Raw genomic sequence first — 21,915 nt, forward strand, 5'->3', positions numbered from 1 at the left:
CAGGCCAAACAGACACACCTATCACAGAGGCCTACGGTCCCAAAGTAGGGCACAGGCAGCCCTGCTGCCATTGCTTTCAGAAATACTGAGGAAACGCTTGTCAAAGTAAGTTTAGTAAGAGGCAACATGTGACATTCCAATTTTTAGGTGAAATTTTCAGCATACCAGGTACCGCAGGATAGCTATTCTGTAGCTCTGACACTTCTCAAAAAAGATGGATGTAAATAGTTAACAACGTGCTATCAAGTGCATAACAAGAGGACTAAGTGCCAAGTTCCCCCAAGCAGGAACACACGATCTATGGGCCATGAAAATCTCCCAAATTAATACACTGGTGATCCTCGGATTGTCAAGCACACGTTTGAACCTAGTATTGACATATGAGCTGCACTAGCTCTGTATCTAAAGTCCCATTCAGAAAGGTGTGTGGAAGTATTGTTCGGATTGCATCTTGTTGTCAAAATGTGAATTCCGGTCTGTCACGGAACCAAACAAGAACAGATCAAGTTGCTCTATGAATCTTTCAAGTCTACATGATATGAACATACTAAGGAATGCTCTAAGTGCAACGGGGAACATTTAATATTAGCATCTAAATATAGTTTGCATTTTTTTGAATACTAAGTGGTTGAATAATTGCATGTACTAATAATAATCTTAGCAAAGGTTTGTATTAAGTATTTAAGGTAGAAATTCAAAGTTATCTCTTTTCAGTTGTTTTCTTTGGTCTGAAGGATGAACTGAAAACTCCAAAATTTCAGGATACTTGTAAGATTGAAGTGTGAGTTCTGTGTATGCATTCTTGAATTAATTCTGGTTTTGGAGACAACTTCACTTTCATGCAGCCTGTCAAGTTTCCTCTCAAGTCTGTTGAAGTTTACAGCAGGAGAAAAACATTTCCCCAAACCTTATGGAAATAAGATAAAAAGTGGAAAGGTAGATTTGCCTAACTCTGATTTTTGATTTAAACCACAAATCTTTATCAAAGTTGAATTAACCAGCATGTTTATTTTATGTTCTGCAGAAGAATGAACAAAGAACCTTTACACTGTCAGGTTCATGCTTTCAGGTTTCTTGCACTCAGATAGAAGACGACCTAAAGGGTATTACAGACAGAAATGGAAGAGAGAGAAATATTAAGACAGGAAGAGTCCCAGGAAAAGGCAAAAATACAGAGTAAAATACTTAAATACTAAAATTCTGACATATAATGATCAAATGAATATGCTAAGGCATATTCAGCTTTTTTTTTTTTGAATGACCAGCTTTACAGATTCCTTAATAAACAATAAAAAAACCACAACCTACCAGACAAATATATTCACGGTCACTTTGTTAATCTGTGGCCATGCTAGCAAAAAAAAGAAGGGTAACACTTCTTTTCATATGGGTTCCTCCTCACATTTGAGAAACACAAACTTCTTAAACTGCATATGCACTGATACTCATCTTCAAAATGAACATCATTATCATTGAAGATAGTCATCTTCAAAATGATCCTGGATCGTGAATTAACGCAAACAGAAGCTAAAAATCTGCCAAACTACAGGAGTACACTTTTAGGTATTACAATAAGATTTAAGGAAAAAAAGCACACAAAAGAAGAGAAGACTGTAAAAGATTACTTTGTGGTTCAAAACCAGCCATTGTTTGTTAGCTTCTCAGTTCTGTGAACGTATCTTTAAATTACTCTTTTGGCTAAATTCCAAAATAGAGTTGCTTTCATTGAGGTTTGACTAGAACAATTTTAACTTTGTGAGTTACAGGCATTTTTTTTTTTAAAGATCTTAATAAAAAGTAAACAGACACTGATTTTTTCTTCCACAATAGCAAAAGAGACTCTTGTGATGAGAAGTTCAAGTTCTACTACTTCCTGTGGTATCAGGATATTTAAGAGAAGGACAACGCAGTGTTAAGGGATGAAAGGTAGCAGTGTACAAGCTGATGTTACGGAAGTCAGTAAGAGACCCACCAGATGGGCCTTAATACCACTTCCTACACTACATTTAGCCAAACAGCATTCAGTTATCTGTACAACTGGTGTGCTGTCAATCAGCAAAAATGCAGAAGACCGTAAAAGATAGTATTATTCTGACCACATAGTCCTGGAATGTCAACTACACTGGAATCATCCATATCATATCAAGAGGTATGGATAGCCTCTGGTCTATGCTTAGACAGCGTAATTCTAGATGTTAAATCAGATCAGTTTTTTCCATGTTTTTCCACTAGAGGTGGAATTATAAATAAAATAAAATCATAAAAAAATAATCAGAGAAAGTCCTTGCAATACTAAAAATCAAAAGCATTATTGTCAAGTGAGGTTTTCATTTAAAAACAAAAGAAAGATTAGATGAAAAGATACCTTAGTGACAATTTAGGAGAAATCTGGGATACCAAACATGGTAAGTGCTTGTAAAGGGCTTATTCAAGTAGCCACTAACAACAAAGCACTGCATCTCAAATATTTTCCAATATTTTAGCTGGGAGAGATTAGGTTCTATGGTTCTATGTTAACATTCTTGGCAGATTTTTGGGGGGTGAAAAGCAGTGACCACAGATCCCATATAAACAAAACAATATTGACATTATACAGCCTATTCCATAAAGACTGAATACTAGAAAATGACATACAAAGTACTGAACACACTGAAATGGTAAGAATTAAAACTAGAGCTGCTCTTTACCAATTTCTTTAGCTTTAAGAAAACAAATCCATCCAACTGTAAAATTTGAAGGGATGTACAAAGGGGCCCTTGAGTAGCCTAGCAGTAGCAGCTGTGCACTTCCATAAATATTCAGTCCAGCATTCCCCATTTACCAGTAAGAGATATCAATCAGGCTGTTAAGGTATTACTGACATACTCAGGAAGTAATTTGCACTCAGTGGTAGCTTTCTAGATATTTAAGAAGTCATCCTCAAGCACTTCTTAATGGACCATAACTTTTCCGTTAAAAGTAGTGCCTCAACCCTGGTCCTCATGGGGAAAATACACTACAAAGCAAAAGGGAGGATCCTTGGAGAAACAGCACAGTAATCAGGAATTTCAGGTGCAACACTCACGACAAAAGGACACTATTTCATTTGTGGTCCATCTTTCAGCAGTTGCTTACCGCTGCATACAGAAGAGGTGATGTTGTAAAGAAAAGGATAAAACTGCAAACAACGGATCATCTTCAGGCTGCTTTCACACTCCAGACACTTGGTAGTCAAATCCAGTGCATGTCTGAAGGCCTGCAGGGCTCCACTGATGTTGTTCAGGGCCAGATAAGCATTTCCTAGGCTCAAAAACGTCAGAGGCTACAAAGAGAAAAGCAATATACCTCAGCGTAAGTATGTTCACCATTTAAAATAGAAGCCGACTAGGAAAAACCCCTGTCAATCCACACCCTCCCAAACTTGGTACACTTTCTCAATAGGGATTGCCTATTCCTCGAATGGAGAGCTAACAGCTTGATGCACTGGTGCTAAACAAAGCTGTTCTGACATAAGGTTGTATTCAGGATTCCAATTTTCAACAAAAACTGCTGTTAAATACACACTGAGATGAACCATCATGAACAACGCTCACTGCACAGAGTAATAAAGAACTAAACTGAAACATCTGAGGATGTTTTAGAATGATTAAAAGTCAGCACAAACATAAAAATATTACTACCATTCCAGTAGTACAGATAAATTTGATTTGTCAACAATGTTCAGCATTTACTCGAGCAGACAGAGGTTACTGAAAACACCCATTTCATATTAGCTTAGGGATGTACATTTATTTTCAGTTCTTTTTAAAAGCTAGTGTTTTTGTCCATTGCTTTTGGCCAGTCTCCATATAATATGTATTTTTAAAGCACAAATCGAACACCTTTATTACTGGTTAGAACTGAATCAGCAAATACAGGCACATACTAAAGCATTACTTTTTCTTTGACTGAAAACAGTCCTGGTACTTACACAAAGAAATTTGCTACAATTAATATAATACGAGAATAATTACTATAATATTGTGACATGGCAGTCATTTTCGCCCCTTTTGAGGTAATTTTACGTACATTATCTGAAAATTTGGAGATTCACCAATAGCATCAGATTTTTCAAACTCTCCTTGCATTATTAAGCATCATTCAGAAAAAGTTGAGCAACTGGATTCAAAAGTTTAAGCTTTTGCTCTCATAGCACATGCTTAACTCCCTGTAGCTGTAATTCAGTTTGATTTATATTTACTTCCCATTGTACTCCAGAAAGTTTCATGTAAGCACAATTTTTCCTGCCAAATTTTTTTTTTTGAAACAATAATCACTACAGGACTGTAAATGCCTGAAAAAATAGGAGCAGGCATTGTTGTACTGAGGCAGGACTCACCAATACTGTTGAAGAAAAGTCCTAATCCATGCAGTGTGGTCCTAGGTTAACCTTCATGGCTGTGTTTTCAATTGTTCTTCTTAAGGCATGTCACTTACGTGTAGTTCTTTGCATAATTTGTTTTTGCACTTTTACCTGTGACCCACATTGGCCAGATTCTTTTCCAACAAGTGCAAAATTGTTGCTGAATGTTCTATTAAAAAAGCTTATTCTGCTTCTTGCTTTAAGTGCTAGGTGACTGGTAGCCTGGCAGGTGTAAGCCCTCTGTCTTATCTAACTACAGAGGTGCAAGCACAGGAAAAAGTTATTTCAGCTTCTTACTGAAGCATTGCAAATTTAACTTCTAATACTGAAGCATTGCAAATTTAACAATCTAACTTCACGTCCCATCTCATTTTAACTCTTTTTCCCCCTCCTTTCCTTTTCACAATTGTTCTGGCTAGCTCAGTAGTTTAAACAGCTTATAGAGTGACTTTTCCCCTTAGATAGGTGACAATCTACAAAACATTTATAATGTTACCATTCAGAAATGCAAAAACTGTTTTAAATCTATGGTTGGAAGTGAAGTCAAAATAACTAAAACACAGGTTCACATCCAGGTATGTACATTAAATCTAGGGACAAATAAAACAGTATATAGAAAAAGCAAAAACAAACAAACAAGTGGCACAGGAAGATGTTCACACAGTTGAAGACCTTACTGACATGTCTGCTATTTAAAGGGTTTAAAAATCAAGATAGAATGACAACAGCATTACGAATCTCTCTTTTAGATGACAATGTTGCCAAAATATCAGGAACTGGATTCCTTGAAGCAACTGGAGACACAGGCTTTGGGAAGCAAAAGTCTGTCATCTATTCCAGAAGCATTTCTGTTCCAGATGCCTACATTCTTAGCAACCAGCATCACCAAGCTAGATCAAGAATGCAAATGAAAACTAACATCCAATCCAAACCACAGGTTGGAAGCTGAGCTGCATGCTTCAGGTAAGTAAGCATAAATACCTAACATTCCTGATCGAGTATAGGAAAGGACAGCCACTACTGAACCAACACAAAAAAAATCTTACCTCAGAGGCATTGATGGCCAAAGCCTGCAGCAAGAGCCTGCTGGCATCCAAATGAAGACCATAATGAATCAAGAGGTTAGCAAGATTGACCAGAGGGATATCCTGATATTCATGTGGAGCCAAATTAAATGCTTTTTGCAAACAGGTGATAGCAAAGGTGCTATTTCCAACTGCACGCCAGTACAATCCAGCTTCATTAAGCACAAGCCATAGAGAATCTTCAGGCTATAGGAGAGTCAGGGAATAGGTTGAAAATATCCACAAAAAAGGTGTCTCAGGGAGACAGAAGGGCTCAGTTTGGTGAAAAACAAACAAAACTCACCCTTGCATACTATCTTACTAGATAGATACACATCACACTTCACTCTGCTCACACATTGAGTTTTATCAGTGCACAGCAGATTGAACAAACTGATCTGCACTGTAATTTAGTAGGAGCTGTTGCTCACACACTTTACTCATATGTCTGCCTTATGACATGGCAACAAAATCCCTTAAAATATGCAACTGATAATGCTTAGCTCACTTCAGAGCCTTAAAATTACACCAACACAGTTCTATGTAAAAACGTTACCAATTTGAAGGTCAGGCAGTTTCCAGCCACTAGTTAGATGTCCTTCCTCGTCCTATACCCAACATCAAGACTGTCAATTTAAGGTTTCAGAATTGCTTTTTCTTAGTTATCTATTTATGTTTTATGAATAGATGACAAGGTGACAAGATGATGCATGAGATGCTGTTTAAAGATTATAAAACAGCAAGCAACAAGTGAGGGCATGTGGAATAACGGAGGAAGTGTCAAATACACCTTAAATATTCCTTCCTCCTCTTTCACCTAGAACAGAAAAAACAAACACTCATCCTAGAGGAAAAATAGCAACATTTTAAAATCCTGTCAAGTGGGCAGACCTAAGTAAAACATCCTCTTTCAGATGGAGCAGATGGAAATGCTTTAGAAACATCTATGTTCTAGTTTTTTAGTATTTTCAGTGCTACCCAGTTATATGAAGAGCTTAAAGTATAAAAGCATCAACTAAAATTAATGTTTGTTCCAACCTACATGTCTGAAGCTCAAATCCACACGTGAATAGGAAACATGCAGCTAGGATTAAAGAAGCAAAACAGATAGGGATGTTTACAGTAGCGTTGTATTAACAATACAGCTGGCATTACAGAAATGTGTTGAAAAAGTTAACTGATACAAAGATTTTCTTCAAAATTTTAAAGACAACCTCACACAGAAGGGCTTTTCCTATGGTTCAAGATGTACAGGAAGATATCAACAGGATATATCAACATAATAGCCTATAATTGTGAGATTATTTATCACCCTCATTTTGCAATGCACATAATTACTTGCATGTTATTAGTGCTGAACTCCTCACTGAACCACTCTCCATACACAGGTCTTAAAGTCCTTTAACTAAATCCTTAACAAGTTATTAACACTTTGTCTGTCCCAATACAAAGATACCAGCTGTGGCATTCGTGCTCTAGAAAGCTGATCATTAGCAGAATAGGCGTGACATAACACTGTTCATGCATCAGCATATAACTGATGAAGAAGTTCAGACTTTTAGCATGAAGGCAACAGAATACAACAGTAAAAAACAAAATAGGTACACACTGCAGCAGTAAGATATTAGACATATATAGGTTTGTTCCGAACAGCATAACAACAGGAATCTACTCCTACCTTTAATTTTTCTACTTCTGTAAGACAGATGCACATAGTAAATTGTACTGATTTTAGACTAAAACCAATACATACATACACTGCCTTGACACAACTCATACGAGAGAGTTAATTTGAGAAATAATCAGCTTGAGATGTCAAAAAGAGCCAACCCCTATCTCAATGCTTCCTGTCATTTGACTTATGATGACTCTCAAAGGCCCCACGCAAGATGGAGGTGGCATTCTACAGGGTGTTATACAGATGTACACGCTTTGCCCCAGAGTGCTAATTATCCTGACAGAAGACTGGCAGTGGGTTGGTTGTCTTTTTGGGGGTGGGGAGGGTGGGGGCAGGCTAGTGGGGAGGAGGAGGAAGAGCAAGAGGCAGACATGCAGGAAGGGGTGAAAGATCAAACACTACCAAGTTACTTTGTTCATTTAAATTAACGTCTGCCAGGATTGGCTAATATGTTGCTGCTCAGTGTCCTGCAGTCACAACAAGAACAAATAACTACACCCAGCTAAACGAAATGGCTTTTCTCTTTATGTCTGTGCTTCTCTTACAAGCCTGGATTTTCAAGTTAGTTCCATCTCACTCACAGGCACAGCAAATAACCTTACTTCTTGAACGTCTCTGACTGACTTCATTAAAAGTACAGAAACAAGCCTCAAGTAAGAATTCTTCATTTATCTCATGCTATAGTTTTTGACATACCTTTTTCATGGCATGATCAAGAAATGCTCCCATATTTTCCTGTGTAATAGTTTGATTGTTGATACGAGAATGCAAGATCTAGACAAAGAGAATTTTTTATTTTTAAAAGAGAAAATACTTCAATGACCCATGTAGCTATATATTGTAAAATTTCAAAGGATTTGAAATTTAGTTAAAAATTTAGTTAAAAAAAAGACAAAATGTCTAAATTAATCATTACATTTTCACATTATTTACATAATTTAAGCAGCCAATCGACAGAAAGCAATACGATGGACTAATCTCAGCCTAAAGTTACCAACTTGGTAGAATACAGCAGTTACTGGAAATCTCAAGAAGATGAATCATTTCAAGTGACTTAGAAGTTTTAAAATAAAATAGTAATTTAAAATAGTAAATTATTTTTCTTATTCTATGTGCAGCATTTAAGGGAGGTCAGACAATAGCCTTATGCTGAATGACAAACTCTCCCTTTCTCCAGCAGTATTAGGAAGCACTTGCTTTCCTTTTTTGGACATGTGGTATCAAGTCATCTTTTAAATATCAGAACCTTTGATGTCCTGAATAAGGATTTTAAGGCAAAAAAGAGATGAAATTTAAAACAGAAGAGAACCACTGAGAACGCATCTCTTACTTGTCTTGCTTGATCATCTGGCATCTTAAATTTCAAATCTAGATTACTGTTTAGTTCTTTGACCAGTAGGAACAGAGATTCATTGTTACGAGCATCGGTAATGGAAGAACAGTCTGGTGCCTGGGTTTCTCCATGCCCAACAGATTCTCTTGCGGTATTTAGGATTGACTGGACTCTAGGAATAAAGAGATCCAAGACAAATCAATAGCACATGCTGCATATCACTGATAAATAAATGTAACAATCAGCTATGAATCAACTGACAAGTCTTCTCTGTGGACTGGAAATGATCTAGAAATGATAAGAGTTCAAGCACCATCCTCCCTTGACAAGCATTAATGGATGAGGTTTTTATTTCCAACTTTTAAGCTCATAATACCTGTAAACAATGAACTATTCAGTAGAGTCTAAGACACAGAAGGTCCTAATATTATGCTAACAAGGGCTGTATGAAGTTTAGGATTAAATAGGTAAGTGACAAGAAAATGCAAAATTATTTTATAACTAAAGTTTTATTTTGAAAACATCATCAAGAAGTAGCCAGATTATTTCAAAAGAACATTCTATTTAAGGTAACACCATTTTTCCAAAGGAAGCTTCAGGGCATTTGTGGATGGGAACCTCTGCTTTAACAAACGCTCAATACTAGAATCATACTGACTAGGAGAAAAAAAGCATCCCAAGTATCAACACTGTAATGTTAAGTGAATAGAATATTATGAAATTACCTTGACCCACATAAGATAAGCAGCGTAGACACACTTGTTTTACCCTATTTAATAACAAATACTGTTGGCTATTCCATAACTAAGCTGGTTTTGTACCTCTGTCCCAAAGGAATAATCCAAGGCTTTCCACTCCTAATTTTCTGGTCTACACAGCTTGCCATTAACTAAAGCTAAGAGGATGTCCGCAACCTACAACAGTTAATTATGCTTATTAGATAGAGAGAACAGACTTTTTTCTCTTTCTCTTAAAATATACTCTAGAATATGTTCATACCTGCACTTAAACCTTCATTCTTTTAGTAACACCGTAGATAATTCACGTATTCACCTTGCACTAAAAAAAATGAAGGATGGAATTTGGTCTGTTACAGTTACAGCAAAAAAACAGTAAAGGAAAATCACTCATTCACTTGGACAGCCAAAGGAAGAGATCTGAATACATCTGTACCGTTGATTACTAATTGTATCCGTCCTCTCCAGAGAAAAAATGGCCATTCATTAAAACTTTGTGTCAAAATTTATAAATGTGAATTTTTAAAATCAACACTTGCCTGAATCCCCTGTTTTCTGGTGGCAGGAAATAAGATGGCAGCTCTTCTGGATCAGGAATTTTGGGGAAAGATTTCATGCACTCTGATCGCTGAGGCCAAAGAATATGCTGTTTGTCCTAAGGGGAAAAGGCATTATTTTGATTATTTGATCAACATTTTTAACATTCTAATTAACAATCTAATAAGAAATAAGGAATAATCTGGAGGAAGAGTAGAGATCTTCAGAACTATGATTTTTTATCTTTTCTGGAACAGCATCTCAGTTTCTATTTTTACTCAGCTGTACTGCTTTACTTGCACTAGATTTTTGCAAAGGTAGTGAATAACAACCACCCCCCTCTGCACTGTAGTAGAGTTTTAAATTACTGGAAACTGGTATGCAGAAACCATATAGGCATAGCATAATAAAGAAATGCTACAAATTTTCACACAATCAAGGACAAGATGAGATGCACACTTTCAAAACTCCTCTTTGAAGCAGCAAAACTTATCCTGTTCACTTACTCTATTGGATTCTACACTCCACACTGAAACGATGGAACGAGCAACAGGGGAAGACCGCAAGGACTGGCTGTGATCAGTCTGGTTTGTATCAAGATCGAAATTCAGAGATGTCATACTAGAAGTTGAAGAGTCCTCACCAAACTAGAAACAGAAAAAAACCAGTATTTCATAAGGAGAAGAGATGTTATATTATTGGCTGAATTTCTATGCGTTTTTTCCCCACTACTTTATGTAATTAATCTTACTGATGATCTGAAATTGAGTAGCAGAAAAAAATGGAAATTCAAGTTTCTTGATCCACACACACCACGGAAAAAGCAATATCCATGGTGTAAGTCAGTAATGAAAATACAACTACAAATCACCAAATAATGCTAAAAGGTATCAAGCCAACATTTCTAATAGACCACAAGCTATATGTACAGATATAGACCACGTATCTCTAGTTCAGGTCAGAATTCATGGCTTGCAAAACAACCTTAATAACCTGAATAGGAAAAACATCCAAGAAGAAAACATTGCATAGTTAAAAATTATTATTCCTGTTTTCTTAAATTAGTTAAGAAGCTCCAGAACACATTCCACATTACAAAATACATTAAAGGATAATCTTTATCTGTAGTTCTAACACATCAGCACGGCTGCTTGGGTTTTCAGTGTTAGCATATGCTCTGCTTCCAGCACTTCTCATTATTCCTGTATCAAATTTCCTTAGTGCACTGTCTAGTTCAAGATACACAATTAGCAAATGCTCATGAAACCAGGCTAACACATTATTTTACGGCTGCTAACACACTATTTTAGTGCAAAAAGCACACACTAGATTCACCACAAATGAGCTCTACTCTTCTATCTGTTAATTGGGTATTGCAGTTTTGTGCTCCTTCTGGCAGGAAAAAAACAAAACAATAAATTTGAAGGAACATGCAAAAGTTACATAGTTTGAGTCATATTGATAGCACAATAAACAAAAGAAATTTCAATTCACGGAGGCTGTAGAGACAAATGATTAATACAATATTAAACATATTTTTGAACTATTTTAATGGAAAGTATATTCCTATATAGCGTAATTCTCATTCCATATACCACTTGTACACTTGAAAAGAAAACTTGGAAATCTTTGCCTCTTCATTAACTAATACTTTTCTTGTCCTCTTTGATGGATAATGAATTGGAAAATTCAACTTGTTACGCTCCTACTAGCATTCCTGAAATGTAGTATATTTAAGTGACAGAAAGCTGTAATTCCTCAAGTTAGGAATTTCTGTATTTCCTAGAAATAAATGGCTGTCTGTTCTATGCAGGCTGAAAAAGCGAAGGAGACTACAGAAGTGGCTAGTACCTCACACAAAACTAAGACTTGGGAAAAAAATAATGCATTTAAATTTAAATAACTCTAATAGTTCTCTTTTCTAAGTAAAACAAAGCCTTATTTAATAACAACTCTACAATTCTATAATCCACTGTTGATCTCAGCTTGTATTACTAGCAAAAGAAACTAACATTTAGTACTTTAAACTCTCGTAAGGGGACTAAGCTATTCCTCACTATAATTATGACACCCCAAAGATACCTCCCTTTGTTAAACCTCTCGAAGAAAAAATAGAACAAAAGAACTGCAGGTTAGAACAGTGGTATCAATTCATAAACAAACCTGAACATATTCCACATTTTCAAAAATGTCTCCACGGTGATAGCGAACAGGCTGGTCCCACTGGCAGTGCAAGCTATGCTGCTGGTTGCCCAGTCTACAAATCTGATGGTTCCCTGCAGAGCACAAAACATGTTGCTCTACAATGTAAATGAGGTTTTCAAGAAGAGGAGAAGAGTATACAGTCAAAAAAAAAACAAACCGAAACAAAAAAAAAACACAGAAAAACCCACCTTCAACCTCTACCACTTTTTTTAAACCAGCTCAAAAATTTCATCTTTTAAAAGACTCAAAAAACACCTACTCAAGAACAGGTCATAATCACTGGTTTAACAGGTGAAACAGAACAGCCACTAAAGGCCATCAAAATATACAAATAAGTTATGCCCTGACATTAGTCTGAATGCATGCAATTCTTCATTGCTATAATCAAGATTAACTCTAAAAAATTGTACCTAATTGAGCTTCTTTAGCCATCTGGGTCTCATGAATGATGTTCCTCAGGATCTGTTCCTCCTGGATGAGCTTGTACTTGTCTAAAACATCTTGTTGCCTAAGGTAATGGTCATGCTGCTTCTGATATTCCTTCAATTCATTCAAGGTTCGCTGAAGTGATCTTGAAAATTTAACAGTAGAAAAAAATTACTTTTATTGCTTTTTAAAATATAATTTTTCCTATAATACTGTACATTTTCAGCTTTGTTCTGGATTGCCTTAAGTATTCTTATGAATAACTTCAGCAAATAGACAAAGAAATGTAGAAATTAAAAACACTTATTCTATTTGAAATGTAACGAAATGCTGCAGCAGGACAATAAATTGAGATTGCATGAACTTCCACTAGGGTGCTTCTTCTGTTACCTATGTTGAGCTTCCAGTTTTTGCTCAAGTTTCTGCTGACATAGGACAGCATGCTTCCTTTTCACAGCTTGCTCAAAACCTGGCTTGGCCTGTAGAGCATGATCATAACACAGGACTGAGTGGTTGTACTCCCCAAGCATCTAAAGAATGATGAAGAGACAACGAATTAGCCATTGTTCTGTAATATTTTATCTTTTTAAAAATTATTTTTAAAGAAATCATTAACTCAGATTTTAACCTGTGGTAACAAGCAGCCTATCTTTTCAGAAACTCAAGCCACTATATTTGTTAAAGGGAGGCTGTAGGATGAAAATATTTTCATCCTACACACTTAAACATTAAGTGTGTAATGCATGTGGAACACAGGAACACAAGATACACTGTAGAAGACTAAAGCATTACAGGTCAAGCCAGAAAGATTAAATATTTGATTTCCTATGAGTCTTGAAAAATAAAGATAATATTTACTGCGTATATATTTCCCAAAGTGTAGTAGCTGGTAAAGAAGTCGCTGTAATCCAGAGCTGCGTGGACCACAATAGCTGCATCTGCAGAGAAGTGAGCTCGGTGCAGAATATTTGCCAAATTTACCAATGCAATATCTTTATTTTGCCTAAAAACAAACAAACAAACAAAAAGCAAAACCAAAAAAAGGAAAGGAAAAAAAAAAGATTAAAAGAAGGTTAGGCTGTATAAGAATCATGCAGAAGAACACACTCATTCTTCAGTCACATATTAAATATGCAATTTGAAAGAAGAATCAAGTGTCTGAATTACATACATGCCTCATTTAGCACATAAAAACTAAGAACAAGTTAAATTCTTGTTACTTGTTTATTTCCTAGGATACAGTCTTAAAAATTAAAATTTGTTTAGTAATTAGGATGACTAGAAAAACAATCTGAAAAAAATCTTTGTCAGCAATTCTCACCTTGAAGAAAAATGAAGGGCACGCATGGCACATTCAACTACTTGGTATGGTTCGTTTTTTATTCGCCAGTAAAAAGAAGCCATATTATAAAGTACCCAGGAAGAAGAGTTCTGCAGTAAAGAGAAATGCACGAACTATACAATCAACTAAGACATGAACTAAAAGGTCATTCAGGGCTTTAATTACTATGGGATAGAAAACTGAGCACTGATAACTCTAAGTTATCCTTTTCCTCTGGAAACCTGTCATTTGGCCATAGTTGTGAATCTTCAGGAGGAATGAATCAGCATGTAAGTGTATGAAAGAAACAGAACTTCTGCCTTTCATACAGGTAAAAATTCAAAGTGAGATGAAATATGAAGGGACAGACAGCTTGAGTTGAAAGAGTTCCTGTATTTTGCAGGAAGACATTTAAAAATTTCAGACATTTCGGTACTACATTTAAGACATTGCAGTACTACCGTTTGTTCTCTAAGTACCCGCATTTTTGTTTAAAAGCTCTTGTTACTTTGACAGGGCAACGTACGTGGCTTGATAGACCACAAAAATAGATGAGTCATTAAAGATGACAGTAAGTATGTACTTACTGGCTTTGCTGAAGCTTTCACCTGCCTCTGCTTACCTAGCAGAAAATGTTTTTGCTCTGCCTTTTGTAACTGAAATGTAAAACCAAAATATATGTGCAAAACTAGTACTGGATCTGACTGCATGTAGTAGGCATATCTTATATTCTGAGACCTTTTTAGCACTCTTTTTGAGTGTACAAGTTTACAGTTTCATACCTTCATTAGTCCATCATAAATACGATGTCCTATTTCTTCTATACTTCTTCCCAGCCTCCGCGACAAGTATGTGAAGATTGGATCTTCTTTAGGTAACAAGGGCGCAGAAAGATTGACTCGTTCTTGGACTCCCTAAAATAAAAATTGAAGATAGGTGTTTGCTGACACTTTAACTAAAAACTAGAGAAATATACACAAGAACATGTGTATATTTTCCTTCCAGGAAAATTTACAGTTTATTTTGCATTCTTATGATACTTTCGTATCAAGATCTTCAAAACTTGACAGGATATTACATCTTCGACATATGAATAATATATATTACTATGGATTGGCAAACACTTGAGCAGTCATTAATATCTTTTCTTCTAAAAGCACCCTCTGCTTGAGGAACGCTACAGGGTAAGTACCAACTCCTGGTAGCTTTGCACATTTGATAGCTACTGATTTCACTAATGACCACTGAGGCACTTAACTCACACTTGTCATGTTACGTGCTATGGAATTACTTGCTTTTCTTTCCTTTCTTCTTTTCTGAACAAAAAAGGTACTTGTTTCCAAATTACACACAAACCCAGAATAGAACTAGAAAACTTGTGTTTCCGTTTTCTTCATAAGAAAATCCTTACTTGTAGATGAAAAATTGTTCTCAAGACTTGTAATAAAAGAAATATCAAGAAATCTGGGTCTGCATTAGAAAATGTGTTCATACATTATTGTTAACAACAGCAATTTTTGCACCACACTTCTGTAACCATTCTAAAGAGATGAACTACTAAAGAACAATCATCTCATCCTCTGGGTTAGAGTTTGGCATTCAGATATCAAAGGTACGGGCAGGTATGTTATGAACGACTGACAAACATGCAAACCATTTTCTGACCATGAATCTTTGCACATCTTAATGAGGCTGCTTAGCGCTCCCCAATTTTCAACTGAAACAATTTACAAGATATAAGCATTTCCAATGAAAACTGTCATTTTACTGACAAAACATGTTATGAAAACAAACGCCTGAAAATGCTCTCTAAAATAAGAGAAGAAATAACAAAAGACAATTGTATCTGACAGAAGCATCCTCCTACAAACAGGTCCTTCAAGCAGGGTAAAACTGTGGTTCAAAGAAGTCTCAGACAGTCTCAAAAAATTATATTACCTTTCAACCTTGACTGAGAACTGCCAGTAGGAGTTTTCTGATCCTCTTCCTGATGGGGACAAAAATAAAATAACATACTTCCATTTGCTCGCTTACCCGTAAGTGCTGAAAAGCATGAATGCTGTATGGAAGATCTAGAACTTTTGTACAGTCTGGCTGCTGCAGGTCTGGAGGCACTGGTGACTTTGTGTCTATATAGTCTTCAGGGCTGAGGACATAACATAGTGGACTCCAGATTAAAATACTGTTAAAGTCCATAAAATACAATATTGTAGTTGACAGACATAATATTCTGATTTGACTGTTACAAAGCCTCTGTGTTTGAGTTCATAACACCATTTCTGATGTCTCCCCTGATTTCAGTTGTCTAAAGATGTCATCACTATAAAGTAAATAAATTACTATCTGCTTTTAAAAAGATATCAACATTTGGATAGCCTCCAAAATGCATCACCATCAACCTACTGTATCGCTAGTATGATTAATGATTTATATGCTCATCAAATAACAACGCATGCAGACTAGAAGGCTCAACTGGACACCCCCAGAACAAAACAAAACAAAACATCCCCACAACCACACAACAACAAAGTAGTTAAAAGCCCAAACGAAGGTATCTCAGGATAAAATTAACCTTTTTCCACCTCCCATACTCATCTGATTATGTTCAAAAAATAAAAACAAAAAAACAAAACAGTCTTCCCTGAAGATGAATTACCAATGAAGCTGAATGTCAGACTTCTACACATCCTTTATTTGCTAAATGCATGGGATAAAATTTCACCAGGAAGTATAACATCTTGGTCATAAACAGAATTTCATTTAAAATTAAGTCAAGAGAATTCCCACTACAAGAAGTATATCTAGCTCAAAAAAACCGAAAGCACTCAAGCAAATTTGACCCCCTTCTGCATGAAACACTTCAGTTTAATTCATGTGTGCTCTTGTCATTAGGATTACCTTGGTAAAACTGACAGGGAGTCTGGGAGAAGAAATGAGAAGTGTTAGGGTAGTCTCAACAAGTAACATGGATGAGTTTTGGGAGGAGACAGTAGTTCTGAACTGTACCCTTTTGTAATTAGGGACAGGTGTTGTTTCAATGTTAGTTCATGTTAACATAAAATAAAACGACTCATCTAAAAGAACAGTCACACGACAGTGTTTTTCTTTTTAATTGCACTAAGAGATTTTTTTTTCCATTCAGAAAAGATCTTAAAATATAAAGCATCTTATTACCGGATATCTTTGCTCTCTAAGGTGATATATGTGCCATCATATAGATCTAGGTCCCCCAAGGGCACCTTTGCTTTAATGCAGTCTGGGTCCTCTTTATTGTGCCGTTGTTCCAGCCCTGTGTCTCTGTCCTCATTTTCCTCTATATGAATCTTTTGAGCAACTAACTGTTTCTGTAGGAATAGAAAAAAAAACACAGAAAAATGTATCCTGATGAAAGCAAAGTGTATAGTAACTAGCAGTTGAACAATCCAGTTATTTCCTTAAAACAAAGTCAATTTGAAGAACATGTAAAATTTTCTCTTAATATTCTGGGAATCTTTCATGATATTTTGTAACATATGTAGGACATTTTTTGGTTTAGATAGAAGATGAATACTTTCAGCACAGATAATACAACATGAACAGGCCTTTATTTCTCCTGCTGTAGCTAAAAAGAAGGCTTATAGCATTTCAATTTCATTGGTGGCCATTCAGAAAAAGAAGAAATAGTAGTTAACAATAAACCAACTTTTCATATTCAGACCCTTTTTCTCCACTTTAGGACATCACAAAATTAGTATCAGAGAGTGCAAACAACATGAACTGTTAGCCATTCAGCATGCAAAGTATAACTGAGGCAGCAGGCCAACAAGAATCGAGACAGAACAATTTTTGTTATGTCAGCTTATGACATGCCTTTGGGGCTACCCTTCACCCCAGAAAGAATGTTATTATGAATAGTCAATGGACTAATCATCTATCCTAGGACATTATGCTATATTTAATTCTCACCTAGATCTGCAAACTGAAAACCCACTAAATATCAGAAGGATTTGTACGTGTGAAAAGAAAATTTGCATTTTTAAAGCCAAATGTATTTGATAACACACTATTATGCAATACTTGAGATATATGCAGTAATAGCATCTTCTGCAAGATCTTAAAATAAATTATTTCTGCTGAAAGTCATTTGTATGACACAAATTTTACATTAGTGATTTACAAACCACAAACCACGTCCTGAGGAGCTTAAAATTATTTTTTCCACAATAGCTAAAATGCCCACTACCACAAAAATAAGTACACCTCAGTGAAAAAGATCAGCCAAATATAATCACATATGGGACAGTCCTGCTTTTTTCTTCCGGTATTCCTCTCTTATTTTCCTGAAGTTATCTCTGGTGTTCATTTAACTTCTCAGTTAGCTAGTTACAATAATCTGACAAAATGAAATCTGGCACAAGAGAAAGAGGAGTGAATGTGTGGCCAAAAGAAAGGCTGAGAGCTATTTGTGTGCCCATCCTTATCATATTTAAACTTGTACAGGTATAGGTTGCCCAGAGGGGTCATAGTCTCCCTCCTTGAAGATCTTCAAAAGCCACCTGGACACGGTCCTGGAAAAATTGCTCTGGGCGGCCCTGCTTGAGCAGGGGTTGGATCAGATGGACCCAGAGGTCCCTGCCAGCCTCAGCCATTCTGTGATTCTGTAATAAAGGGGCTTGAAATAAACCAGTGGTGACCTCCTCTCTGATTTGTCCTAGACAGAGCTACGAAAAGAAGAATGGCCTGAAAAAAACAGTGAGGAGTACAGGGAAAATCACGGTCTACAGGATGTACTCTCAATAGCAGCTACAACAAATCTAAGACAACACCTCTATAAATAGTTCTGGAAAACAGTAGTCAGCAACAAAATCAAGTACATAAATGATTTGTCTTTACTTAAAAGCATTAGGCTTTATGGATAACAACTGGTAAAGAGATGCATCTGGGAAAAATGATAACCAGTTGAGCAAACTTGAGGCACAAAGATCCTGAAATCTGAATAATTCTTCATCCATTCGGTTAAGCAGAACTATGCCAGCAATAACTCTTGTTCCCTGTCTAGATATATCACTAAAACCCCTATGAAATAAAAGTTGTACCTTCAGCAATTTGTAAGTACTTAAAGTTTTGTTTTACCTCCAGTTCTTTGAGGTAGTTAACTGTTGTTTCTTGTCTCATTAGTATTACCAAATCATGTGGGTTCCTCAAGTTCATCGGTGAATCAACCTGCAAGACAATTCAACACTCCAGGTAAGACATTTTCTAAATTAGAGTGATTTTAAAAGATAGGAAGTTATGCTCATTCAACTACAGTTTGTCATTTCAGAGATTTTATGTCCACTCACCATTCATAATATTCCTATATTTTTAATCTGTATTTCCAACAACATTGTAATTGGAGAGTCCAACCCATGCTTTAACTTCAAACCTACTTTGGTTTATTCAGGTGCACAAATTCTAAGCATAAGAGGCAAGTAAAATACCAAAGCATTGCTAGGAGTACTTATTGCTGAAGTACTAAAGTACTAGATAAACTGAAAGTGCTACTGCAAAAATCTGTTCTCTCTTACAGCTTTAAAATTCCTCCATCCAGTTCCTCAAGAGGTATAAAGTATTTCAGCTTCAAGTGAACTCTTCCACACAACCAATTTAACACACAAGCCCAGTATTAAGCCTTTCAAAGATCTATTGCCTTCAGGATGAAGAAGTAAATGAACGAAATCAAGAGGTAAGCAGACAAAGATTGAAAACTTTATTATAGAGACTTTGCCACAGCTTCCATAGCTATGCACAAGAACTGGTAGCTCGATAAATTCCAACATTATGGGCAAGTCACAGACACGAGTGGTCACATGCTGACTTTTACTGGTTCCTAAATGGTTTCAGTAAGCTATGGCACTTCCTTCCACAGCTGAAATATTCCAGCCCTGTCCTCACGCCAAGCCAACTCTAGTGCCTGACTGGGTGGGGGAAAGTGACTCCAGTGTTGAAGGCGCGCTGTGGGTCCCACCCCCAGGCTTCCAGTCCTGTTTCCCCGTTCTGTCACTGCGGTAAGTTAATACCTCGTCACCTCTGGTGACTACCTGGCTCTCCTGAGCTAAGTAAAACTCGATAGTTCAACAGGATGTCACCTGCTGCTATTTGTTGCTCTACCTGAGCTAGTAAGTTAAAATTAGCTCATTGAAGATCCAATGAGAATGAGAACAGAAGCAAGGAAATGGCCAGGGGGATGTGATGACAGGATGAGGAAGGAGGGTGAGAAGAACAGCAAGATCTCCCCTTTCTACCATTAATTTTTAATGTTGATGAGTTCACCCATTTCATGGAACTGTACCTCAGGCTGTTATGGTAGATGATCTACGGCAAGATATCCCTGGATCTGCTCAGTTTACATTCAAATTTACAGAAAATGGAACCAACTACTGCATAAAGACACAAACACTAACTGTGTGTTAGCACTGATACCTCCCCTACAAGGGCTGCCCACCGCTTTCTGCCTTAATCTGTTTCTATTTTTTAAATTTACTGAAGTAATGGGAGCATTCTATGCCAGGTGTGATTGCTTTGCTGCCTTTATTTAGTCTATACAAACGTGGTGACATTATAATTTAATGGAAGAGCCTACCACATATAGCAGCAGAGCCTCTGAGCTCCTGCTTTTCTTTTTTTCCAACTTTCCAAACAACTTGGACATATTTCTGGACCTCTTATTGCAGGGAATTGCAGCTCCAGCAGGAGAAGAGCAAATTGATGCTCATTTTTAATGTGACCTCTCAACAGATCAAGCCTCGAGCCAGGTTCTCCTGGCTCTAAGTCAAAGAAGAAGCTCAAATCTACATTTTCTGGACTACTGACCATTAGGCCCACCTTCCTTACAAACCTCCCTACTAAGCAAGGACTCAATCTCCTAAGCAAAACCAAGTATTTGTGTGTTCCTGTGTTCCCTCCACCTCAAAACCAAACAAAGAAAAAAAAACAAACAACCTACAAGGTTGCTCTTCGCTAAATTTGGCTAAATTTTCCTTTTCAAATCACAAGCTGAACTACTTCTCTCAGCATGCAGACTTTTTGGAGGGTGGCTATCTGCACACTCATCTTCTTCCCCAGTGAATTATTATATCACCAGATGAAGAGAAAGTAATAATTAATTGATACCAGTTACCCTATGAATTTGGAGATTATGGATTTAACTGTTGCCAGCAAAGGGCAATAGAGTATCCACAATAATCCAGAGAAGCACAGAAAATGCAGTAGCAAAAACACCCACAACAAACAATGCTGTTAGTTGAAGTATTAAAGTCCACAGCATTTTACTTACAGTTATATGCCATATTTCCTCCTATGGGCCCCACCTCACTTTGACCATGTTACTCATAAAACAGAGTTATGTAGTGAATGTAGAACTTGTTCGTACCTCATTTGCTGGAGAAATTATCATGGTATGTGCAAGTGAATGAGGTATGAGTTTGCAAAGAAAACAAAGGTAAATTTTACTATTTAAAGCCCTTAATCATGCATTCCAAAACAGCACTGTTCCTCTGACTACTAAAGGCTGTTTGCACAATATCACACTGTCACTAAGAGCAAAGTCAACTACGAGCTCCACTTTCAGTGACTAACTGCATCTGGGGAGTGTTTTTTTTTTGCAGAATATTATGCAGGCATCACTGTTAAGACAGGCTGAGGGAGCTGGGGTTGTTCAGCCTGGAGGAGAGAAGGCTCCGAGGAGACCTCATTGCAGCCTTCCAGTACCTAAAAAAGGGGGCTTACAAGAAAGCAGGAGATAAACTCTTTGTCAGGGAGTGTACTGATAGGACAAGGAGTAATGACTTTAAACTAAAAAATATTAGATTTAGATAAGATATAAGGAAGAAGTTCTTTACTCAGAGGGTGGTGAGGCACAGGCTGCCCAGAGAAGGTGTGGATGCCCCATCCCAGAAAGTGCTCAAGGCCAGGCTGGATGGGGATTTGAGCAACCTGGCCTGGTGGGAAGCGTCCCTGCCCTTGGCAGGTGGGTTGTAATGAGATGATCTTTTCTAAAAACCTTATTCCGAAAGTTGAATGATTTCAGGTGACCATTCATTCAGAAGCAGAGTCATACTAAGAGACAGCTTCTGTTTAACTGAGTGGCTCCAAATTCCTATCAACTATCACCTGGCAGCAGAAATCACAAGCAACAAAAGCAGCCGAACAGCAACACCCTTGAATTCACTCATAAAGTTACGTCAATCCACCAGGAAATTATATCATGTTTAGC

At 36.8% G+C, this 21,915-nt stretch overlaps 1 protein-coding gene across 1 annotated transcript in view; it reads right to left on the reverse strand.

The window, feature by feature from the left end:
- TTC17 (tetratricopeptide repeat domain 17) overlaps window positions 1–21,915 on the reverse strand; it is a 58,923-nt gene that overhangs the window by 25,129 nt on the left and 11,879 nt on the right. Inside the window, exons 2-16 of the mRNA XM_083837236.1 lie at window positions 18,795–18,884; window positions 16,857–17,026; window positions 15,717–15,828; window positions 14,465–14,596; window positions 13,683–13,792; window positions 13,220–13,364; window positions 12,752–12,891; window positions 12,346–12,506; window positions 11,894–12,006; window positions 10,237–10,377; window positions 9,733–9,848; window positions 8,454–8,628; window positions 7,820–7,897; window positions 5,428–5,652; window positions 3,115–3,301 (exon numbers count right to left, since the gene is read on the reverse strand). Coding sequence (XP_083693362.1) covers window positions 3,115–3,301; window positions 5,428–5,652; window positions 7,820–7,897; window positions 8,454–8,628; window positions 9,733–9,848; window positions 10,237–10,377; window positions 11,894–12,006; window positions 12,346–12,506; window positions 12,752–12,891; window positions 13,220–13,364; window positions 13,683–13,792; window positions 14,465–14,596; window positions 15,717–15,828; window positions 16,857–17,026; window positions 18,795–18,884 — 2,095 coding nt within the window. The remainder of the gene's footprint in view (window positions 1–3,114; window positions 3,302–5,427; window positions 5,653–7,819; window positions 7,898–8,453; window positions 8,629–9,732; window positions 9,849–10,236; window positions 10,378–11,893; window positions 12,007–12,345; window positions 12,507–12,751; window positions 12,892–13,219; window positions 13,365–13,682; window positions 13,793–14,464; window positions 14,597–15,716; window positions 15,829–16,856; window positions 17,027–18,794; window positions 18,885–21,915) is intronic.

This window comes from Anser anser, assembly GCF_964211835.1.
Source record: "Anser anser genome assembly, chromosome: 5".
NCBI lineage: Eukaryota > Metazoa > Chordata > Aves > Anseriformes > Anatidae > Anser > Anser anser.